Consider the following 24,622-nt stretch of genomic DNA (forward strand, 5'->3'; position numbering starts at 1 on the left):
CACGATGGACCCCCAAAGTTCTGACTTCCCCACAGAGGGCAACCTCCTTCCTGCTCACCTGAATGAACGCAGACGCTCTCTTTGAAGGATCCCACAAAAACTCGACTGCATTCAGCTGGGTCGGGCTGGCCCTGGGGTCCAAGATACCAACAGACAGTGGAATATCTGTGCACACACACACACACACAAAAGTGCAATCGTCAGCCACTCCCAATATTTCGGGAAGGACTCCTATTACAGGTCGAAACTCCTTACACAATTTGAAACGCCAAGGGTTCTGAAAGCTAGGTTCTGAAAAGCTCATTTGGCAGAATCCTGACTTGAATCCCCATGAAGCTATTCCGAGCCTTCGCTCCATTGCCTGTCGTCACTCTACATGGCTACAAGAACATGGCCTGTTGGCAGTGTGACCTGACTGTGGGTCGACACAGCCTACTGTTATTCCAACTTCTGAATTCCAAAACCCACCTGGCCCCAAGTTTTGTGAATAAGAAGCCTGTGGACCACAGCCTAACCCCTCGGTGCATTTCCGTTGCCCCCTCTCTGATGCCCACCCTGCCCTCCATCAAGTCAGGATCCTTCTGTGAAGGCTTCCCTGCTTCTCACTTCCTGACGATAGGTCCTTATTCCTAAATGCCACCCCCCCCCCACGTACACCCCAAAAGGGGTGCTCCCGGAGGGCAGGCTGATGCTGTGGTCACCCCCACCAGCTCCCATGGGGTTTCACACAGGGCAGAAGTGTGGCAAGAGGCCCTGCACACGGCTGGGTCCGGATGGGGCCAGGGAAGAACCGCCACTCAGCCCAGAAACCCACCGATGTCCAGGATCCGGTCCCCGGGCCGGCTCCACCGCCAGCCCTCCAGCTGCTGGTGCTCCGTGTACTGCAGGCGCCGGTCGTGAAACAGCACGCGGATGATGCTCTGGGGGCCGGGGTGGGGTGGCGGGGGGAGAACAGTGAGTGCGGGGCCCAGAGAGGCCCGCGGGAACCCACCCTGACCCTCCCCCCATCAGACAGACCTCTCCTCCTCCGAGGCCCTCGGCCTGAGGCCTTTCTCCCGAGCTCCTCATGTCACCCGTCCCTCCTCGGAACCCCAACAACACGAACAACAGCACAAACTGCAAGGGATGCCCCGCTCTCAAGGGGCTGCCGCGTGCTTCGCACACATGGGTCATTTACAAACCTTCTGTGCAGGTGAGCAACCTGAGGCCCAGAAAACACTGGGAAGAGACAGAGCCAGGCTGCAACCCGAGTCTGTACGACCCAGCCATCAGCTCCCAGCACTGCCGGCCTGACCAAGGCCCCTCACACCACACGCTCCAGGGACCTGGAGCCCACCTCTGTCCCTGGAGCTTTTCCCAAGCCTCCCAGGCACTCCTGACCCCCAGTGCAAGCCCAGGTATTAGGCCCCCAATCAAGCACCCCCAGGTGCCCAGGCAAGGTGCAGACTGGAGCCTTACCTTCACATATTTTGTGTTCAGATCCTGAAAGTCTCCCAGTTTCCTGTTCTCCAGCAGTCGGATTTCATAAGACTGACCTGGAGGGAGGTTAATGGTACATTTTCCACTTCTGTTTTCAAATTTGGGGCTTCGCCAAGCTAGAGGCCTTCTCAATGCCCACCCAGGCCTCATGGCTCTGCGATCAAAGCAGAGAAGAAAAGCCAGGGACAAGAAAAGTTCAGATCACACTATGGACAGGACACCCCATTTGTCCATCTGACCTGGCAAGGGACCTAGGGCCCCCCAGGTAATGCACATGACCCCTGGAGAGAGACAGCACCTCTACGGCTTTCAAAGACAGAATCCAAAACAACACAGTCAGCATTACATTTACAGAGCACAACTTTGTATTTCTTTATAAAGGACATCTCCCATACACTTGGATGGAGAACACAAACACTTAAATCTACATTTAATAACTGAACAGATGGACCCTTTCTGAGAGCAGGTTTAAAGGAACGAATAAAAACCTGTTAAACATTGTCTCTAACTGCAGAATGAAGAGCATTTTCTCAAGCTAAAAGAATTTCACGTATTTGAAAGGTGTGGGGATTCTGTTCAGGGACATATAACCAGCAAGAGCCAGTTAAAGAATACAGATGGGGAAAAGATACATTCATAAGAACAAACTTAAAACCCCAAAATTTAAAGTATCTATGAGTTACACACATTTGACTGGAAGATAAAGCATACCTTGAAAAAATACAAGACATTCCTAGACAGAAAGACCACCTATCAAACAATGTCAACGATTTTCCAAATCAAGTTCAGCGACAGCTCTAAAACACCTTGCCGCACATTGCAGCTAAACAATGGATGTGTTGCAAATAAGAGAGAACAGATGATTTCATCATTGGTTTTGGTAAATCCAAACTCTGTTAAAATTTTTATTTTTAAATAATTATAGGCTCACAAGAAGTTACAAAAATAGTACACAAAAGTCCTGAGTATCATCCCCTAGCTTCCCCCAGGGGTGGCATCTGAGTTCACTATGGTACATTATCAAAACTGACCATGGCACACTGCAATTAACTAAACCCCAGACCTCACTCAGGTTTCCCTGGGTTTTGCAGATTTAATCCAAGTTACCACTAGATTAAAAAGTTAATTTCCTAGAGTTTTGTGTTAACATGAATGATTGTTTATCAGACACTCAATGGGGAAGGACTGAACCTAAATCAATGAAAAAAAAAGAAACCTAATACAGAGAAAGACACAGATATAGATATATACGCAGCTAGGAGCAGCACAAACCCATTGGTTAACAGGGTTTGTTATATATATCTAAAAAGCAATGATTAGACAAATATTAAGATTCCCTGGAGTGGGTTGAATTGTAGCCCCCAAAAGATATGTCCATACCCTAATCTCCAGAACCTGTGAATATTATCTTTGCTTTAGAAAAAGTTTTTGCAGATGCAATTAAGTTAAGGATGTTGAGGTGAGGAGAGATGATCCTGGTTTGTCCTGGAGGTCCCTCCATCCAATGACAGGTGCCCTTGTAAGAGGACACAGAGAAGAGAAGGAGCAGGGAACCATGGGAGCAGGGAACATGGGAGCAGGGAACCATGGGAGCAGGGAACCAAGGAGCAGAGAACCATGGGAGCAGGGAACCATGGGAGCAGGGAACCATGGGAGCAGGGAACCATGAGAGAAGGGAACCATGGGAGCAGGGAACCATGGGAGCAGGGAACCATGGAGCAGGGAACCATGAGAGCAGGGAACCATGGGAGCAGGGAACCATGGGAGCAGGGAACCATGGGAGCAGAGAACCATGGGAGCAGGGAACCATGGGAGCAGGGAACCATGGGAGCAGGGAACCATGGAGCAGGGAACCATGGGAGCAGGGAACCATGGGAGCAGGGAACCATGGGAGCAGGGAACCATGGAGCAGAGAACCATGGGAGCAGGGAACCATGGGAGCAGGGAACCATGGGAGCAGGGAACCATGGAGCAGGGAACCATGAGAGCAGGGAACCATGGGAGCAGGGAACCATGGAGCAGGGAACCATGAGAGCAGGGAACCATGGGAACAGAGAACCATGGAGCAGAGAACCATGGGAGCAGGGAACCATGAGAGAAGGGAACCATGAGAGCAGGGAACCATGGGAGCAGAGAACCATGGAGCAGAGAACCATGGGAGCAGGGAACCATGGAGCAGGGAACCATGGAGCAGGGAACCATGAGAACAGGGAACCATGGGAGCAGGGAACCATGGAGCAGGGAACCATGGAGCAGGGAACCATGAGAGCAGGGAACCATGGGAGCAGAGAACCATGGAGCAGAGAACCATGGGAGCAGGGAACCATGAGAGAAGGGAACCATGGGAGCAGGGAACCATGGGAGCAGGGAACCATGAGAGAAGGGAACCATGGGAGCAGGGAACCATGGGAGCAGGGAACCATGGAGCAGGGAATCATGGGAGCAGGGAACCATGGAGCAGAGACTGGACTGATGAGGCCACAAGCCAAGGAGTGCCTGGAGCCACCCGAAGCCAAAAGACGCAAAGAACGAATTCTCTCCTAAAGCCCCCACAGCTGTGGCAGATTCCCAACTTCTGGCCTCCAGAACCGGGATAGAATAAACTTCTGCTTTGTTTTAAGCCAACATGTTTGTAGTTCTCTTGTTAAAGCAACCGCATGAAACTACTATAGCCCTCCCCTCAATGAATAACATAATGGACAGACACTCTGGAATCAGTCATTCATTCCAAGTATTTGCTGAGCATTAACAACCACATGCCAATGCCATGTGAATCCTGGGAGATGAGCAGAGGGACCCAGTGGTATGGTCATGGACACAATGCTGGCTGGACTCAAAGATGCCCACTCAGCGAAGCTTCCTTCTTCCTTCAGGAAGGCAGGACTTGTCCAGCTGGCTTCCACCAGCCCTGGCTCCCTCTCCATTCAGGCCAGGACCATGAAAGCCGCTCAGGTCGCCCTGCTGGACACATCCCGTCAGAAGGAAAAGGCACAGACCCCAAACTCCTGCCCTGCCCTTATGCTGGTTCCAAAGGGTCTTGCTGATCTGAACCAACACCAGTACCTTTCTGAAAAAGCCAGATTTTTCACATAACATTTCCGGGCTCCTGAGCCAACACTCCCCTGACAGCTACACGAAATGGAGCCTCCCACACCCTAACTGGTTTTTCCAGTGTCCTCCACCTTCCCCAAGGAAGAGTGCAGCCGGCTCTGGCATGAAGCCCAAGGCCCAAATGGTCATTGCTGTGGGTTTACAGGTGCCCTCCGGTCCCATTAACACTGACCCCAGGGTCTGCACGGCAAGCTCAGCTCAGGCCTGGCAGGAGTACCTCCCGTGCCATACAGAGTAGTTCCCAGGCCTGAGCATCACAGGCAGCCGTTCGGGGAGCAGAGCTACTAACTGGGACTTCAGATCTGGGGTCCCGGCCATTCTGCCAGCAGCAGAGACCTGCCCCCTACACTTCCCCACGGAGTCCCCCAGGCGCTCTACACGCCCCCTGCTCAGGCTTCAGACAGACACCTGGCTCCCTCTCCATCCGGGCTGCCTCAACGCTGATACACCTCCCCAGCCCCCTCCCACCCAGCACAACACCAACACTGGGGCTGATGAGCAAGGGCAGGGCGGCAGAACTGACCCAGGGCTGAAGTGACCTGGGGAAGAGGGCATCTCTCTGCTTGGCCGGCCTCATTTCTAGGCACGGGTGGGAGCCACAGAAAGTGGGCCCTGTCAAGGCCCAGGGCTTCGTGTGTTCTGCTCAACACTGTACTGTTTGATGCAGGGGAGGGACTCAGGGGTCTCTGCGAGGCTCCTCTGTGCTAGAACTATACGGTTTGCAAGACACACTCCTGCCCTCAAAGGGATGGCAATCCTCTGGGATACATCAAACAGCACCGGCATAAGGCAAACCCTAGAGATTGTCATACTACATGAAATAGATCAGAGAAACACAAATACCATATGACTTATATGTGGAATCTAAAATACAGCACAAATGAACTTATTTACAAAACAGAAACAGACTCACAGATTTAGAAGATGAAACTTATGGTCACCAAAGGGGAAAACTGGAAAGGGATAAATTAGGAGTTTGGGATTAACATATACACTCTATTATGTATAAAATACACAACTAGGACCTACTACATTACAAGGAACTCTACTCAATATTCTATAATAACCTATATGGGGAAAGAATCTGAATAAAAGAATAGATACATGTATATATAAATGAATCACTCTGTTACACACCCAAAGCTAAAATGACATTGTAAATCAACTATGGTGGTAGTGGTGGTTTAGTCGCTCAGTCGTGTCTGACTCCTGGGACCCCATGGACTGTAGCCCGCCAGGCTTCTCTGTCCATGGGATTTCCCAGGCAAGAATACTGGAGTGGGTTGCCATTTTACTCCACTATATAATAAAAATTCAATTAAAAATTAAAAAGAAGGAAAAATAACTAAAAATAAGAATGCCTCTAAGAAACAACGGAGATCCAAAGGGGGTGATCCTCACCCAGAATGGGGAGGTGGGGAGGAAGGGTTTGGACGAGGAGACAATATTTGCCATGGACTTTAAAGAGTAGGCAAGATTCCTACAGTTGAGGGGAAGAATGATCAAGAAACTCACCCCCAAGCAAAACAGTGGCCAGGAGGTGGGTGGAGAGAAACATGCCTTTTCGGAAACACCTAACAGCTTCCATTTACTGGGTGCTGACTCAGCGTCAAAGTCTGCCCAGAGATTAACTCACCAGAATCAACAGCGCAGTTTAGATTATGAGTCCCATCTGACAGAAGGAAGCAGAGGCTCCGAGAGGTTACCTGACTTGAACAAACTCACACGGCTAGTCAGTGGCGGATGGAGCCAGGGGCAGAAACTTGAGCCCAGCCAACTTGGTGGGTGTGGTCTGCAGGACAGAGGACTCTCTCTCACCGTCACCTTCCTGAAGGCATCTGGTTTCATTCTGTGCGCTGGTTAAAGTCTACCCACAGCATCTGCTGGCATATAAAGTACTTCAACAACCCCGTCCCCAGGCAAGATGGTACTTTGTTCTCCTTCCTTCTCCCCTTTAGGACTAGAAATAAAGGTAATTCCTAGGAGGACAACTCGACTTTTTCCATGACCCTAGATAAAACATTTCCTTGTCTGTAAAATCCTCTGTTTGCTACACGGTATGATAGTAAAGCCTGTTCTAATTTCAGAACTGTGAAATGTGGGGAAAAAAAAAAGTTGGTCTTAGAATCAAGGGATGGGTGTGATATGTCTGTGCTCAGTCGTGTCCGACTCTTTGCGACCTCATAGACTGCAGCCTGCCTGGCTCCTGTGCTCATGGTGTTTCCCAGGCAAGAATACTGGAGTGGGTTGCCACGTCCTCCTTCAGGGGATCTTCCTGACCCAGGGATCGAACCTGCATTGGCAGGTGGGTTCTTTACCACTAGCACCACCTGGGAAGCCCTAGAATCAAGGGGATAGAATAATAAATAAACCACCATCACTTAATTGTCATCCAGCGATGAGCTGGGACATTGATAAGCCCTTCTGAGCATTGTTTCATTTAGCCCTCTCAACCATCTTATGAGGAAAACCCAGTATGGCTCCCACTGTATAGATGAGGAAATAAAGTCAGAGATTAAGTATCTTGTTGAAGATCAAACCCAGGTCTGCTGGACTCTGAAGACTGGTCACTTGGCCAAACTACTCTGCACAGTGTCTAATGGCTTCCAAGGCCCCCTTCTGGTTCTGATACTCAGGAAACTCCTGAATTTCTTGATATTCATTTCATTTCATGACCCTGTTCCATCTACCAAAGCCCTCCCCTTTCTTTCAAGGCTCAAATTCCTAAGGCCCATGACCTCAGTTCTCTGAACCCAGATGGGTCTTAGAAGTCTGGTTGGCTATGTGACCATTCTGTGGTATATCACTTGCTCATGATAAACTGGGTGTGCTATTCGAGTCTATTAGAATAGTCTAGACTACTCTAGTCTCCCTGAAACACATATTACTATCCCATTTAAAATACTCTGTAGAGCACCGGGAACTACACTCAATATCCTGTGATAGACCATAAGAGAAAAGACTATGAAAAAGAATGTGTGAATATAACTGGGTCACTAGGCTGTATAGCAGAAACTGACACAAAATTGTAAATCAACGATACTTCAATAAAATAAAAATTTCAATAATAATACAACAAAATACTCTGCACATATTATAAGGTTACAGGAGCTAAAACCAGGACATTTTTGGAAGGAGGACAAATAGAACAATGGGAAAATAAAAACCAAGAGCCCAGAAACAGACTTTCAGATTCATGGAAATTTGATCTATAACAGTGATTTTAAAAAGACAGATTTGGGGATTTCCCTGGTGGTCCAGTGGTTAAGAATCTGCCCCTCGATGCAGGGGATGTAGGTTTGACCCTTGGTCAGGGAACTAAGATCCCACATGCCACAGAGCAAGTAAGCCCACGAGCCACAACTATTGAGCTCACAAGCTCCAGAGTCCATGAGCTGCAAGCAAAAGACTCCACAAGACACAACTGAGACCCAAGGCAGCTAAATAAATAAATATTAAAAAAAAAAAAAAAAGAAGATAGACTTTTCAAGACTGTGGGATAAGTTTAGGTTATCCATACAGGAAAAATATATCCATACCTCACACCACACATAATAAATTAATTCTCAATGATTAGAAACTATTAAAAAAAAGAGCAAAACTTTCTAAAACATTTCTAAAAAAAATGTGAGACTACTTTTTGACCGTGGGATAGGAAAGTGTTTCTTTAAACTAGAAACAAATACACAAAGAAAAAACTATGCCCTTTACATCATGTAGGAAAAGCTCTCTCTGTTAACATTTATAAAGAGACACTTTTGAAAATGCCAGAGGTGCTGTTAGTATTTACACAGTCTCTATCAATGGGAAAGGGCCTGGCAAACTGGGCCATATGGTCATCCCATATGATGAAAACATAAAAAGGTCAACAAACACACAGAAAGATGTGCCGGATGGTATAAGTAAACAGGGCAATGTAAAGTAAAATAAGATATCATCTAACATCTGTCAGAGAGGCAAAAAATTTCAGCTGAGCATGTGGAGAATGGACTTTCAGGCACTGCTGACGGACGTGTTATACCGATACAACCACTGGGACAAGAGTTCGGGGGAAAAAAGAAAGTCAGGCTAAAGACACAGAAGCCTTCTGCCAAGCACATCAATTCGAGAAATGTCCTAAGAAAGCCCTTGATGCACTCTGGGAGACTTAGACAAAAACTGCTCACTGTGGCCTTGCTTGCTGTAGTGAGAAATTGTCACCAACCTATATCCAGCCACAGGAGAAAGACAATTCTACTATGGAACTTAAAAATGGGATAACACACAGCACTTAAAATGAGTCCTCTAGACACACGGACCAACATGGAGAAATCTCAGAAACACTCAACAAAGGGCACAGGGATGTCTAGAAAACCACTTTATATAAAGTTTGGAACCAGAAAAAATGGCACTGGTCATTTTTAATGGTGAAGTGTGCAAAGAGTAAAAATTTTAGAATGCACAGTGAAAGTGAAAATGTCAGTCCCTCAGCTGTGTCCAATGCTTTGAGACCTCATTGACTGTAGCCCTCTAGACTCCTCGATCCATGGGATTCTCCAGGCAAGAATACTGGAGTGGTAACTATGCCCTCCTCCAGGGGATCTTCCTGACCTGTGCACAGAGGGATAACCAACTTCACAACCATGATTATCCTTTTGGGAGGAAAGGCAACAGAATTAGAAAGAGGTAAAAAATCAGAAGCAAATTTGGCTGAAAACACCACGTTGGGCACATGAGTATTTGTTTTCTCATCTCTAGAGCATTCAGTCGATCTGAATTAAAATACAGTTGCCCTAGAACATTGCGTGGGTCAGGGGCTCAGCGTGACTGAAAACAATTTCAGAGACTGCCCTCCAGATCTGCGGTTCCTCTGCATCCCTGGGCTCCACCAACTTCAAATTGTGCATTTGCTATTGAAAGGAATTCGATATTGTGTATCAATGGACCTGTGCAGTTCAAACCCATGTTGTTCAAGTACTTCTCTCTCACACAAAAGAATTCAGTGGAAGAACTCTTGCAGCTGGCATCGCACTGTGGTCGTGTGTTTCCAACTCCCTAGTGCTGCTATAGAGGGTGGTTCTCTCGGGCCCCACTGCTGAGCCATCGCTGTACACCCCCCACACCACCCCTTCTGTGCCAGGGACATGCTGGGGGCAAGGCTGCGTTGCTTTACTCAGTTATACTCCATCCCCCGATTTTGCCACTGAAATTAAAAATCACCTGCAGTGTTTGAACCTATCGTTTTTATTTTGTTGACGTATAATTGATTTACAAAGTTGTGTTAATTTCTGTGATATGGCAAACTGATTCAGTGATATATACATATAATCTTTTTCATATTCTCTTCCATTAAGGTTTATCATAGGATAACGAATATAGTTCCCTAGGCTATACAATAGGACCTTCTTGTTTATCGATTCTATATACAATAGCTTGCATCTACTAATCCCAAACTCCCAGTCCATCCCTCCCCTACCTCCCTACCCCTGGGCAACTACAAACCTGTTTTCTGTGTCTGTGAGTCTGTTTCATAGGTAAAATCATGTCATATTTTAGATTCCACACATAAGCGATAACATATGATATTTGTCTTTCTCGGTCTTCACTTAGAACGATAATCTCTAGGTCAGTCTATGTTGCTGCAAATGTGAGTCTGTTTTATTTCATCAACTCACTTCAACTTAATGTTTTTAAGTGTGTACCACACCTGCATACAGAAAATCATAATCATATACTGCAATTAAACAGTCATTGTCAACACTACACAGCTATGCAGCTACCCGTGTTCTTCTGCAGTCCCTTATGGTTATCTTGGGGATCTGGCTGGCACCCAGGTTTGGAGCCCAGACTCCCCTCTGGGCCTATCATTTGGGCTCCATGTGTAAGCCTCAGCTTCCACACCTCCAAAATGTGGACAATATTGCAGTTAGCGCAGCAGGTTGATGCAGGATTGAAGACACACCCCGCAAGTGGTGCGCAGGTCCCAGGCTCAAAACCTCCCCTGCAAGGAGGTGGTTACAGCACCCCTTGGCTTTTCGCAGCTTTGCCAAAGCCGCCAAGGCAATTTCCTCCAACGACCCCACCCTACCCTCCACTACGGAGCAGTTCAAGGCCTTTTAAAGGAAAGCAGGGAAGAGCCCCAGGGCCAGGATTCAGCCTCCGCAGATGGCACCCTGCCCTGTCCAGAGGAACCAAGGTGATAGGGCCTGGCAGGCCCGGAGCAGCGGCGGCCACAGGCTCCAGCCCCACCAGCGGGGCCAGTGGAGCTCAGTGACCCCGTCCCACTTTAGGGTTCCGGTCTCAGCCTTCTGCGGTGTGGGGGCGGCCCTCAGCTGGACTGAGGCCCCTAGGGAGCCTGGCCACCCCCTGGAAGAATGGCCTAGACTTTGTCCAAAAGGCCTTGATGCCACTCACAAGGGGGTGAAAGCTTCCCTCTCGCCCAACCTCCATCCCTCTCCCCTTCCTGCCTCCACCCCATGCAGGGAGGAGCAGAAACAGGGAAAGAGGGCAAGGAGCACAGGGGAAAAGAAGAGGAAGCCCTGCCAAGGAAGTCTGTATAAAACACACGGGCAGGGCCCTCTGAGTGGTGCCCGGCCCAGGCAAGGGGCCCGGCAAACCGAGCTTCCTCCCTCCCCACTCATATAACCCCCAAGAACCAGCGTCTCCCAGCTTAGGCATCAGCAAACTTTCTCCAGGAAGGGCTGGGCAGTGACAGTTTTCAACCATGTGGCCGTAAGATCCATCGCATCTGCCCCGCTCAGCCACTGTAACAAGGAAACAGCCGCAGACAGCACAGGATGAACGGGCATGGCTGGGTTCCAATTAAACATTCCATGGACAGTGAAAGTGGAGTTTTCACAGAATTTTCACTCCTCCCGCTGAGCTCTTCCTTCTTCCCAACTTCTTACAGTGCTTTGCAACTTTGTTCCTCAGGCTTCTCACCTGATCGGCTGAGCCAGAGCTCTCAGAAACCAGCTACCGGTTTACCTGGACTAGACATGCACATTTGCACGCCCCCCACACAATCCTAGCCCCTTGGACAGTCCTGACGAGTTTTAGGTTTTTAACTAACGGTGGCAGAATCTGACACTGAATTTCCTAAAGCAAATAACAGAGCTGGAACTAGTCAGCTAAGCCAAGAACATGCAAAGATGTTCAACCTGTGTAGTGGTCAAAGACAGGCCGAATGAAAATAAAGCAATGCTAGTTTCATTTATCAGATTGGCCAACATTTAACAGATTGCTAACATCCCTCAAGGACAAAATGTGAGGAAATGAGTTTTCACATGCCAGGGGTGGGAGATGGGATGTCCCAGCCTTTGGACAATATCCATCAAAGCTACAAACACACACAGCCTAGGACCCAGTCACATCGCCTGCATTCTAGTCTACAGAACTGCTGGTACACATGAAATTAAAAACACTTTTCTGAGGCTATTCGATGCAGCAATACTGGTACAGCTAAAAACAAAATGAACTGAATGGTCAAAAATAAAAAAGAACAGAGGCTTCCCTGGTGGTCCAGTGGTTAAGAATATGCCTGCCAATGCAGGGGACACGGGTTCAATCCCTGGTCTGGGAAGATCCCACATGCCTCGGGGCAACAAAGCCTGCTCACCCCAACGAGAGAGCCTCTGAGCTGCAGCTAAGACCCGATACAGCCAAAAATTCTCTTAAAATAAAAGATTACATATGTAAAGGACCTACTGTCGAGCACAAGGAACTATACTCAATATTTTGAAATAACCTATAAGGGAAGAGAAGCTGCAGAAAAATATATGTATACAAGAATGTGTATACAAATGTGTAACTGAATCACTGCTGTACATCTGAAACCAACATGATAATGTAAATCAACTATACTTCAATAAAAAGATTACATATGTATAAAGTAAGTTACAAGGATATATTATACAACACAGCCAGTTTTTTATAATAACAATAAATGAAATACAGCCTTTAAAAACTGTGAATCACTATACTGCACACCTGTAACTTATATAATATTACACATAGACTATACTTTCAAAGAAAAAAAGATAGTGGAAACCGAAAAACTTATTTAAAAAATTAAAAAGATCCAAATCCAAGATAGAAAAAAAAAAAAGCCACCACACACACACATACATATGACTGGGAAAAAACAAGTCACTGAATAATACATACACAGTAATTATATTTTAACGTGTTATATGTATATCTCCATACTTGTGAGCCAAAGATATGGAACTAATAATGCAGAGAAAGACCCTTCCCTCTTATGTTATATATATTTGCAGCATTAACTTTTCTTAAAAAATTGATCATTACATGTAAATTTGAAAAAAATACAGCACAAGAAAAGAAGGAGCATTGTCTCACACTATCCCAAGCCTATGACAGGTGACCACGGTTACAGAGGTCAGCATTGTTTTTCTCCCGGCATCAGGTTGGTACCCAAAAGTCAATCAGACAGGTGGGCATCTGGGACAAACAGTCTCTGTCCAATAAGCAGACCAGCAGGCACACACAGATGAGGTCGGACCCTCGGGTCTCTCTGGGCGGCCACCCGGAGGGCCTGCCGCACACGAGGACCGTGCCCTCGTGCCCTCGAGGACCTGCCCAGCCAGTGGGTCAGGTCACCAGGCCCGGGAGCCGCCGATGCGCCCAGCGTGACACCGTAAGGCAGCGGCAGCCTGTGGCCCGGCCCAGGACGAGCAGGGCCAGGGGAGCAGGGTCAGGGCAGGCACACCGGGGTAGGGCCAGACCCTCCCGTGTTCTGGGCAGGTTCTCAAAGCCCTCTGCGTCTTACTCTGCATCTGCAAAATGTTCTCTGCAAACTGTTGTGGGGATGAAATGAGATCATGCACCTGCAGCCTGGCAGGTAGTAAGGACTCCGTAAATGCCCATCGTGACTAGCACCTCCAACCAATAAGCGTACTGAACCCCACCTGTGCCCGGCCACTGTCCTGGGGATGGCATGCTCTCCCCGCCACTCCAGCCCTGAGCAGCCTGTCTGCCCAAGGCCATTCAAGGTCACCCAATCCGAGGCAACCCAGCTGGAACAGGGCCCCAGGCTACCTGACTCTCTTCCGGGCAGACACACCCCTGCCTGCCCGCCCACCCACCCGTCCCGGGGCTGTACCCACTGGGCACTCCTGCAGTGCAGCTCTGCCCAGCCAGCGGAACCCAGCACAGGGCCTCCGGCCCGGATCACCGTGTTCCCAAGAACAGGAGGCAATTGCCCGGGCTGGCAAGATTTACAGGTTGTTTACTTTCCAGCAGTTACTGCTTTGGGTAATTAATGCCACATAAAACATAATGGAGGCCCTCGTTAGCTCTCAGAGAATGGAGGGCCAGACGCCAGCAGTCCTGAAATAATAGCAGATGGAGGAAGCACAGGGCCACAGAGTCTCCAGCAAGGATCTTGTCACTTGCACATGTGTGGCCTTGGGCAAGTGTGGGACAGAGTGCTCACATATAAGGCACGCTTTGGTGCAAGGCTTACTATTATCACAGACGGAGTCCTGATCTTGACGGCTCACCAGCTGGGTGACCTTGAACCTTAACCTCCTCACAGTTTCTTATGAACGTCAGGGACTAGGCTCTGTGTCTGGCATACAACGCATCCCCAATAAATCCTTGGAAGACAGTGAGTCTGTGTGTGTTTATACAAAAGCAGAAGAGTAAACCACAGCCTAGAGACCTCTTTGACAGGGGATTGCTTCCAGGGCAGGGGTCAGGGAAAACACAAGATGCTCAGCTTGTCTTAAGCATCCAGCAGTGCCAAAATGAGTGTGACATGCTCAAAAAAAGGATGGAGGCGTGTCACAGCATCATGGGGGCCAATCTGAAGGAACTCCCAATAGTCACAACTGGAACAATTTCAGAAACAAATTGTATTGTTTCAATATAATAGTATTGAATTTCAACAAAGAAAATAAATATCCACTTGTCTATACTGATACAGTGGTGGTGGGTGGTTTAGTCGCTAAGTCGTGTCCGACTCTTGCAACCCCATGGACAGTCTTGCAACCCCATGGACAAGTAGTAGCCTGTCAGGCTCCTCTGTCCATAGGCTTCTCCAGGTCAGAATACTGGAGACTGATACAATAAATAAGTGGATAAATAAATTAGCAGTAGATAAGAGAAAGCTCTTACAATAGTGTTTCAATTACTATATGTAGAAAGAAATATCTTTTCCACTTCAAGATATTTACCAGTTACAAAGAGTGACATTGTAACTTCACAGTGGAGAAGCCTGGGAGACACTCAATCATCAAGGTTAATACCATCAACAGTAAGACATTATCAGTGTCATGATTCCCCAATATGGTGTCCTGGCAAGGGCATCATGTCGCTTCAACCCCAAAATGCAATAATCTCAATATCATCATTTAAAAATATCAGATAGGGACTTCCCAGGTGGTCCAGAGGTTAAGACTTCACCTTTCAATGCAAGGGGTGCAGGTTCAATCCCTGGTTGGGGAGCTATGCTCCCACATGTCTCATGGTCAAAAAACCAAAACATAAAGCAGAAGCAATACTGTAACGAATTCAATAAAGACTTTTAAAATGGTCCACATAAAAAATAAAAAAAAACCGGAAGTGGTCACAGATCGCAGGAGACCAAGGAAATATTCCAACAATATGCCATGTGGGATCCCAGACTAGAACCCAGACAGAAGCAGGGCAGTCATGGAAGAACTAGTAAAATTCACGTAAAGACGTGGTAGAAACAGCAGAATCAAGCCCATGTAATTGCCCGCTTTCAATCACCGCACCATGGTTAGAGAAGACGTTCACATTATGAGAAGTGGGTAAAAGGTGAGCAGGAGCCGGCAGCAGTGCTAGTTCTGACATTCTGTGTCTAAATGAGCCTCTCCTCCCCCCAGCCCCACCCAGAACTGGGGCTAACAGACCTGACTGCAACCGGCAATCATGCAGGTTGTTGACTGATTCCAAATCAGGGTCCTCTAGATCCCCAGACACGTGATTAGCATCTTTTAAAATTGCTCAGCTTGCTCTCGGTACTAGGAATGGTATCGCTTTTTCCCGTTTCATTTTACACGTGGTTGTTGCTGGTTCATAGGAAATTCTCTACTTTCTACATGTTCATCTTCTCGGTAGCCACTCTGCTGAACCGAATCCTTAATGTATGAAAATGAGCAACACGGAATGGCAGATTCGCAACCTGTTCTGATTTACAGAATGTTAACTGCATTCAGTCCAACCTAATACAAGGTTTCTTGCAGCCCAATGAACAAAGTGAAGTGAAAGTCGCTCAGTCGTGTCTGATTCTTTGCAACCCCATGGACTATACAGTCCATGGAATTCTCCAGGCCAGAATACTAGAGTGGGCAGCCTTTCCCTTCTCCAGGGGATCTTCCCAACCCAGGTATCGAACCCAGGACTCCCACATTACAGGCGAACTCTTAACAGGTGAGCCACAAGGGAAGCCCTTAAACAAAAGGGCAGGAAAAGAATTGGCAATAAACATAAACTGCCAGCTTGTTTTTTAAGTAAAAGGAACGCAGAGGGCATGCAAACATCTGAGAAGATGGCTCAGTTTCACTCGCAACAGGTGATGGGAAGAAAGTAAGTGTGAAATAAAATCCAGAGCAGGGCTTCTGTGGTGGTCCACTGGTTGGGAGTCCACCTGCCGATGCTGGGGACATAGGTCCCATTCCGGCTCCGGGAAGACCCCACGTGCCGTGGGACAGCCAAGCCCCTGCGCCACAACTGCTGAGCCGGAGAGCCCCAGAGCCTGCGCTCCAAAACCAGGGAAGCCTCTGCAGTGAGAAGCCCATGCACTGCATCAGAGCAGCCCCCATGCCACAGCCAAGAAAGCCCACACAGGGCAACAAGGACCCAGTGCAGCCAAACATAAACACGTAAATCAATCTTTAAAAAAAGTAAAATAAAATTAGGAGCACATTTTCTGTGCACCTATTAGAAAAAATTCCAAAGGCTGACAGAGTCCAGACAAGGATGTGGAGAAACAGGTACCCTCCTACACAGGTGGGAGGGGTGCGAACAAGTAAGTGAGCAGGACAAAGGACAGCAGAGGGTAGAGAACCAAATCTCTAAGATAAGGTCAGGACAGTGACTCACTCAGCCACCTCCCTTCCAAGCCTGGCCCAGCAGGAACTGTGTCCTGGGCTAGGGTTCCTCACAAGCCTTTCATCTTGAAAAGCGGAGCCAGACCCTCCCGGTTGATCATATTTCGACCATCACCGTCTGGCCCCTGGCAGCCCCGGTTTCTGTCTCAGCCTCTGGTACGTGAAGTACACCCTGGGGCAGTTACTATTGGGGCGAACAGTGTTTATTAGGGAAACCCAAAGCAACCAAAGCGCCTCTTTTCCTTACCCCCAGGCCACCCAGGAGAGCAGGCATCTCAGGGAAGCGCTTCATCCTCAGCCTCTGATCAGAGCGGAGAAAGGCGAAGGGTGGGGGCAGCCGCACTGACTTGGGCCAAGCTCAGGTGAGCAAGGACCTACCCTCCCAGGAATCGGGGAATCAGAGGAGCAGTCCCTCTAGGCATGCGTGCCCCGGAGCATCTGGTGGCTTCACTGTCTGCCCTCTGGCTATAGAGGCTGGAAGCTGGTGCTCACAGACAGCATTAAACAGACAAGCCCTCAGAGCACCCTCACAGTGTCGGAGCCTCCGGCTTCAGTTTGCTCCTGAGACCCAGTGGCAATCCCGCCTTGAGGTCACCTGCTCCAGGGGATGCGGGTAAACGGCTGGTGGTGGCCACCAGAAGAGCGTTCCCTCACCCCACCTTTAATCCATCAAAACGATGGACAATAAGAACTGCTAGATGTGGAGAACCTGAAATCCTCCTGTATTGCTGGTTCAACATAAACTAGCAAAACTACCTTGGAAAATAGCCTGGCAGGTCCTCAAAAGTTAAACATACAGTTAGCAAGGAACTTCCCTGGTGGTCCAGTGGTTAAGAATCTGCCTTCCGATGGAGGGGACATGGGTTCCATCCCTCGTCGGAGAACTGAGATCCCACATGCCTCAGAGCTACTAAACCCACACGCCCCAACTACAGAGCCTGCGCACTCTAGAGCCCGAACTCTGCAATCAGAGAAGCCCCTGCGTGTGCAACAAAGAGCCTCGAGTGCGGCAACTAAGACCCGATGCGGTCAAATAAAATTTTAACTGTTTAAAAAAAGTTACCATAGGACCCAGAAATTTCACTCCTAAGTGTATACATGTGAGAAATGAAATCACAGCTCCACACAACAACTTGCACGTGAAGATTCACAGCAGCATGTTTATAATAGCCGAACAGTGGGAAAAAACTCAATAAATGAGGTAGGGTCACACAGTGGGATGTTATTCAGCAACAGAAAGGAATGAAGTTCTGATACTTGCTACATCGTGGATAACCCTTGAAATTATTATCCTAAGTAAAAGAAGTCAGTCCCATGAGACCACCATTTGTATTATACCACTTATTCCAGAATAGACAACTTTATAGATAGAAGGCAGATTGGTGGTTACCAAGGGCTTGGGGAGCGGAGGGAGAGGGGCAGGGAGGAAGGCAGTGAACACTGACGGCTTCTAGATGCAGAGCTTCTTGCAGTGACTGTTTAATTTATTTAATTGACTAAACTAAAAAACAATGACACTTAAACGGGTATATGAATGTACACGGCATGTGAACTGCATTCTAATAAAACTTAAAAAGAGAGGAAGACCAGACTGAAGTACAGCTCTGTCAACGGGGGCAAGTCACACAGCCTCTGTTGGTCTTCATGTACCACCACCAATACAAGAGGGTAGCAAGAGGATGAACAGGCGAGATCAGGGCCTCTCAAGCTTTTTTTAAAAAATATTTATTTATTTATGGCTGTGCTGGGTCATCGTGGCTGTGCACCAGCCTTCTCTAGTTGCAGCAAGCTGGGGCTCCTCTTCATTGCAGTGAGCAGGTTACTCACCATGGTAGCTTCTCCTACTGCGGCGCACAGGCTCTAGGTACGTGGCCTTCAGTTGCTGTGGTGCACAGGCTTAGCTGCCCCTCTCCATGTGGGATCTTAGTTCCCTGGCCAGGGATTGAACCCATGTCCCCTGCATTGACAGGTGGATTCTTAACCACTGGGGCACAAGGGAAGGCCCTCAAGCTTTAATACGTTCATCAATTACCTGGTCACTTGCAGGGAAATGCAGCTTCTGAATCAGATGTCCTGTAGCAGACCCCAGGTTCTGCATTTCTAACCAGGTTTCAGGTGCCGCTGGTCCATGGACGTTCTCAGGAGCAGGGCAGGAGAGATGGCATCTCAGGCCCTTCCAGCCCTAATACTTCAGCAATCTCCTCTGGTCCACCTCTGTGAATTCCCAGAGCAGGGATGGTTTCTCCTTCCCACTGAGGACACATATCATTCCCGAACCCCCCAAATGGAAGCTTCCAGGGCCTGGTCACTGGATGGAGACCATGTGTTCTCCCCATGAGAGGAATGTCGAGCAATTCCCAAGTCTGCCTGAGCAGAGAACATCTGGCTGGGCAGAGGAGAGCCCTCTGCCTGCAGGGCACACGGCCTCGAGTGGGGACGGGCTCGACGTGTCTTCAGAAGAGGCACAGGAGTCCTTGGACTTTCTGATGGTCCAGTGGCTAACGCTCCAAGCTTCCCCTGCAGGGGTTGTGGGTTTGACCCCTTGGGGGGGAACTAAGATCTCACATGCCATGTGGCGCAGCCAACAAAATTTAAAAAATAATAAACGAAAGCCCAGGTTTCTCTTTCTAGAAGAAATGGAAAACAGCAGTATTCTCAAGGCAGGGGTTCTTGAACCCTAGGATACATAAATATCAACCACAGGATAGTTTACACAGATTCCTGCCCCTGCCAGCTCTAACCTGGCAGGAAACATACATTCCAGGTGACTCCGATGCTAGCGGTCCAAGGCCCAGACACTGCCCCGGGGCTGCTACGGAGAGAAGAGAGGACTGCTCTCCAAGAGACTGCCAGGAACCCATGCCACACGCCGGCATGTCAGTTCTACCCCCCAGACCCCTCTTTCCCCATCAGTCAAAGGGGTGGGATGAGATAGATGCCTCTCAAGGAATCCACAGGACATTCCTGCATAAAACAGGTGAGGGGTAGAGTAGAAAGGAGGCAAGGGAGGCCAGCTGTCTACCTCCGGCCTCCAACCAAGACTATACCAACCCAAACAGTCAGTTTCTTTGCTGGAGGGCTTTGCAAGGAAGAGTATCCCGGGGGGAACAGCAAGAGGGACACAAGAGTCCAGAGAAGGAGAACGAGATGGGGGACCCCAGCTCCTAATTAACACAAAGAAGCACTTCTTCCCCTCCCTGTTCAGCCAGGGGCTCACGACGGGCCCAGCCCTTAGCTAACTGCAAGGCCTAGAAACACTCCATGGTTCCTTTGGGCTTCTTCCTTCTCTTAGGAAAGGAAAAGATTGGCATGATCATGGCACCTACTGGAGTACAGCGACTCCTCTAAAGCAAGACACACAGACTTCCCCGGTGGTCCAGCAGCTAAGACTTCTCACTCCCAACGTGGGGCCTGGGTTCCATCCCTGGTCGGGCGATAAGATCCCACAGGCAACTAAGAGTTCACATGATACAACTAAAGATCCTGCATGCCACAGCTAAGACCCAGTGCAGCCAAATAAGTAAATAGTTTTTTTTTTTTAAAGAGAGACACAAAAAACTTTCCTCAGTCAGAAAAAAGAATCCATATACATTCTTTTAAGTTGCAGTATATTCATTTATAGTGTTGTGTGTGTGTTTCTGCTATACAACAAAGTGATCCAGTTATACAAATATCTATATCATACGTCTATTCTTTCTCCGATTCTTTCCCACTGCAGTTTATTATAAGATACTGAGTATAGTTGCTTTGTTATTTATTTTATATACTGTAGTTTGTATCTGTTCATCTCAAACTCCTAGTTTATACCTCTCCTCTTCCCCCTCACCTGGCCCCCACCTGTCTGCTTTGGTAATAGTAAGTTTGTTTTCTATACACATTCTTCTGGTAACTCCCTGGTGGTGCAGAGGTTAGAATTCCACGCTTTCACTGCTGAGGGCCTGGGTTTTATCCCTGGTCAGAGAAGCCATGGGGCACAATTCCCCCTCTACCCCCCGCCAAAAAAAAGATTATATACATTCTTCTAAGTTAGTAACTCTAACCAGACTTCAGTGGTCCCTGAAACCTAACTCAGGGTTAGATGAGCCCATCTGCACAGAGCAAAGTGGGTCCCTCTACTCCTGACCTTTTTTCCTACTCCCCTTCCCTCCAAACAGCCAAATTTAGTGGCCAAGGGAAATAATACTTACAGAGACCCACTTAAATATGACTATCTTTCCACAATGCTAAACAAGTTATAAGGCTTCCGACCTGTGCAGTGACCAGAGTGAAGTCAATTAAACCTGGTACCCCTCCCGCAGCCCCCTCCGCCACTCCCCGGCCACTGAAGGTCTGTCCTGGTGGCCAGGCCTGTGTTTGGCTCAGGAGTAAGACCCTCAAGGCTCTGGGTGGAGAGGTGTAGCCCCCACGCCACTGGCCGGGGCAGAGCTGCTCTGATCAGAAGTATTCCAAACAGGCTGTCTGAATTAAGGGCTTGAGGGGCCAGTCCCTTTGACCTTCTCCTGGAAACTTGGGGATGCGCTGCTTTGACTGGTTTTACAGTAAAAAGCCAAGATACTTTGGAGGGCGGAGAGGAAAATCAAGCTAGCCAAAAGTTTTTCTGCCCAAGCTGAAGAATGTGTCAAGTCAATGAGCAGATCAGACACATCACAGAAGCCTTCAAGTTCACTGCAGCGGGGTGAGTCCTCAGAAGTTACAAACTCTGCTGCTGAATGCTTGGAGCACTTAATAAAGATGCAACTAGGTCCACCTTTGCATCTTGACTGAGAACAGAATGCAGGTCCCCAGAAATTCATTCTCTGGAGTGATGATGGCTCATCTGGAATGCCAGACACTATCACCTGCAGAGGCATCAAAACAGCCCCAAGTGACTGGGGCCCAAAACAAGATAAAGACATCTCTGAAGAACGTAGAGCATATTCTTAAGGAAAGAAATGGGAGAGCGAAAGGAACACAAAAAGTGCTGGGGAACTTCACACAAAGGGAATGGGAAGGCAATGATAAAAGGAGGCAGCTAAAATCTCTGAAGATGATAAGCTCACTTGCTCTCCTGAGAGATTTCATGAATGATGATGGCAACTTGACATCAGCCAAAAAGAGGGGGTGAGAAAATGCAGAATAATATTGTCACTCAGAGGTCATTCTGAAGAAACTCAGTGATTCTGTTAAATATTTCCTTTAAAAATCTAGAGAGAGAAAAGCAGAGTATTTTTTAAAGTGGCGTGAAGAAAATCAAATGCTGATAGCATTTTCAGTTCAAGTGCAAAGTCTGCAACCAGAGTAGGCATCTCCTCAGTGTGAAAATCCAGAGGGAAACAGTGAGATTCCAAAATTCCAGCTGAAACTCAATGCTGCCTGAATTCCACCATAAACATGAAATGTAACTTTACAGAAAACCAGGGCATGAGGGAATTTACTGTTTAGAAACAGAAGCTTCTCAGAGTGTATGAACACGCCAAAACCTGACTCCTCCAGGAAGACAACCAAAGATCTGGGGAAATGAAAGATGATCAGCTTCCATGAGAAAAGAGCTCAAGAAAGTTTGTTGGAGAGTCACAGACATAGAAAACACACCTGTGGTTGCCAATGGAGAGGGTGTTGGGGGAGAGATGGATTGGGAGCTCGGGGTGAGCAGATGCAAACTATTATACAGAGAACTGATAAACAACAAGGTCCTACTATATAGCACAGGGAACCATACTCAATATCCTATGAGAAACCATAATGGAAAAGAATATCAAAAAGAATGTATACAGGCTTAGAGTATGCTTTACAAATGCAAACCAACCAGCCTAGAGTCCACACCCCAACCTCCTCTTCTTTCAGGCTTTCAGAACATCATGCTCTAGGCCACCAATCCCCTGCATCAACTGCTCCAGAGACTGACGGGGACCAGACACCCAGGGACAGCCTTCTTGCCACAAAGCCAATCCTAACCCTTCTTGCTCTGCCTCACCCATTCCTTCCCCTAGAAACCATGCAAAAGGGTCTTATTCTCCCTGTGATCCCTCTGCTTCCTGACTGACCCAGGTGCCCCTCCCTATAGCGCTCCACTCCAGAACCATGAGTAAAGAACTGTCTTTTCCATGGGAATGTCTCCTTATCTTTTGGCCTCATAATACCTGAAAAATAATAAAACCTCCACTGAAAAGTGACCAGGACATCCCCCGCATCATCACGTCCCCAAGGGAGCATGAGGGGTGAGCTACAAGGGCTTGATGACTCACGGTAATGTGGAGGCTGGATTCAGATTTACAGCCAACCTCTGAAAATGCACCAGCATGGCAGGACAGATGATGTCTCTCTTCTCTTTAAATTAATCCTGATGGAGGCCAGCTTCACTTCACGGATGCTGCATTTGTTCTCATATTGTAATTTCGGACATAGTGTTTCTAGATGTTAATGAAAAACTGTCTCCTGCCATGTGTGTGTATGTGTGTGTGTGCTCAGTCATGTCCAAGTCTTTGAAACCCCATGGACTGTAGCCTGCCAGGCTCCTCTGTCCACAGAAATTCCCAGGCAAGAATACTGGAGTGGGTTGCCATTTCCTCCTCCAGAGGATCTTCCCAGCCCAGGGATCAAACTCACATCTCTTGCATCTTTTGCAGTGGCAAGAGGGTTATTTTCCACTGAGCCACCTGGGAAGTTCTGCCATATCAGTAAACACAGGACGTTACTGTCATCAAGTCCTCACACTGCAGCTGCCTCACCCTCGCCAGCGGTGCGCCCCGAGGGGACTCAGGATGAGAAAGCTCAGAATGCTGGCCCCAGATAGCTGAGGTGCACATTGAAGGAATGATCTCAGTGAGCCCAGACTCCTGCATCTTCCCGTACATAGAAGAGTGGCAAACTCCTTAACTTAGGATGCCTAATTTTCTTTAACCAACAGTAATTGTTTGATGTTCCCACTACCTGGTTTTTGTTGCAAAAACGCCTATATACCCTGCCTCCTCCACCACCTCTTCAGAGCAGTCCCTCAGAACAATCTGAGAGACTGTGTAACAGGCTCACGTCCTTAGAAAGTCTGTCAAATAAAACTCTCAGTTCTTAAGTTGTGCGTTTTTTTAGTCAACACAGAATATAGATTTTTAATATATCATTCTCAGTTTCTTAGACTGTGCACCAAACTGCCTAAGCACTCTAGCTTAACTAAATGGTCCACTGTTGCTTAAAGCATAACTGATGCTTGACATGACCAAAAGAAGACATCTGAAACATTAAAAATCATTTTCTACATGCTGGACTGTAAGAAATCTGTACAAGGAACCTCTGAGTTATTTCAGTAAATGTTGACTGGTTTTAAAAAACAAAGAAATTCTAAAAACTCAATCAACAAAAATCAAAACCCCAGCTAACTTCTAAGTACTTTTATTAACTGATTAATTTATAGATGAATTATGGGGAATTGACATTTGGGAAAACATTTGTTCCTTATTTTGTTGGGATTTTTCTAAGCTTTGTCATATGGTTTACAATATTCTTTGCTGAGAAAACATTTCTAAACTTTATGGAGCCCAAATAAAGTATACTGGCACAGCAAAAAGAAAACAAACAACAACAAATACCTCAGTTAATTCTCAAGACAACACATTAAGTTGTTCCATATTACAGAAAACACAGGTGACAATTTCAGTAACACAAGAGGACAGAGAGCCAGGAATTGAACATGGGTATAGCCAGCTCCACCTGGCTTTCAATCTGCTACCAAGTCCCTAAGAATGGTTAATTTAGTGTTATCCAAACTGGTGTTACCAACAAAGACAAAGGTTTTTGTTTTTTGTTTTTTTTAATTTAATAGCACATGCTGAATATCCTTCATGGATACACATAAGGAGCCACCTCATGCTTTTTATGGCTACACAGTCTACCAAATGAAAGTATTCAATAAGTTATTATGGGACAAATGATGGTTACTTGAAAAGTAACAGAGTTGGATTCACCTCATTCCTTACACA

The 24,622-nt window shown here is 47.5% G+C and overlaps 1 protein-coding gene across 4 annotated transcripts in view; it reads right to left on the reverse strand.

The window, feature by feature from the left end:
- Positions 1–24,622, reverse strand: part of TFCP2L1 (transcription factor CP2 like 1) — a 63,901-nt gene that overhangs the window by 23,582 nt on the left and 15,697 nt on the right. For all 4 annotated transcript variants that reach the window (XM_061135806.1, XM_061135805.1, XM_061135804.1 and 1 more), the window contains 3 exons: positions 1,459–1,535; positions 815–920; positions 59–165 (listed from right to left, as the gene is read on the reverse strand). In XM_061135806.1, the coding sequence (XP_060991789.1) occupies positions 59–165; positions 815–920; positions 1,459–1,535 (290 nt within the window). The remainder of the gene's footprint in view (positions 1–58; positions 166–814; positions 921–1,458; positions 1,536–24,622) is intronic.

The sequence above is a fragment of the Dama dama genome, chromosome 33 (genome assembly GCF_033118175.1).
Source record: "Dama dama isolate Ldn47 chromosome 33, ASM3311817v1, whole genome shotgun sequence".
Taxonomy (NCBI): domain Eukaryota; kingdom Metazoa; phylum Chordata; class Mammalia; order Artiodactyla; family Cervidae; genus Dama; species Dama dama.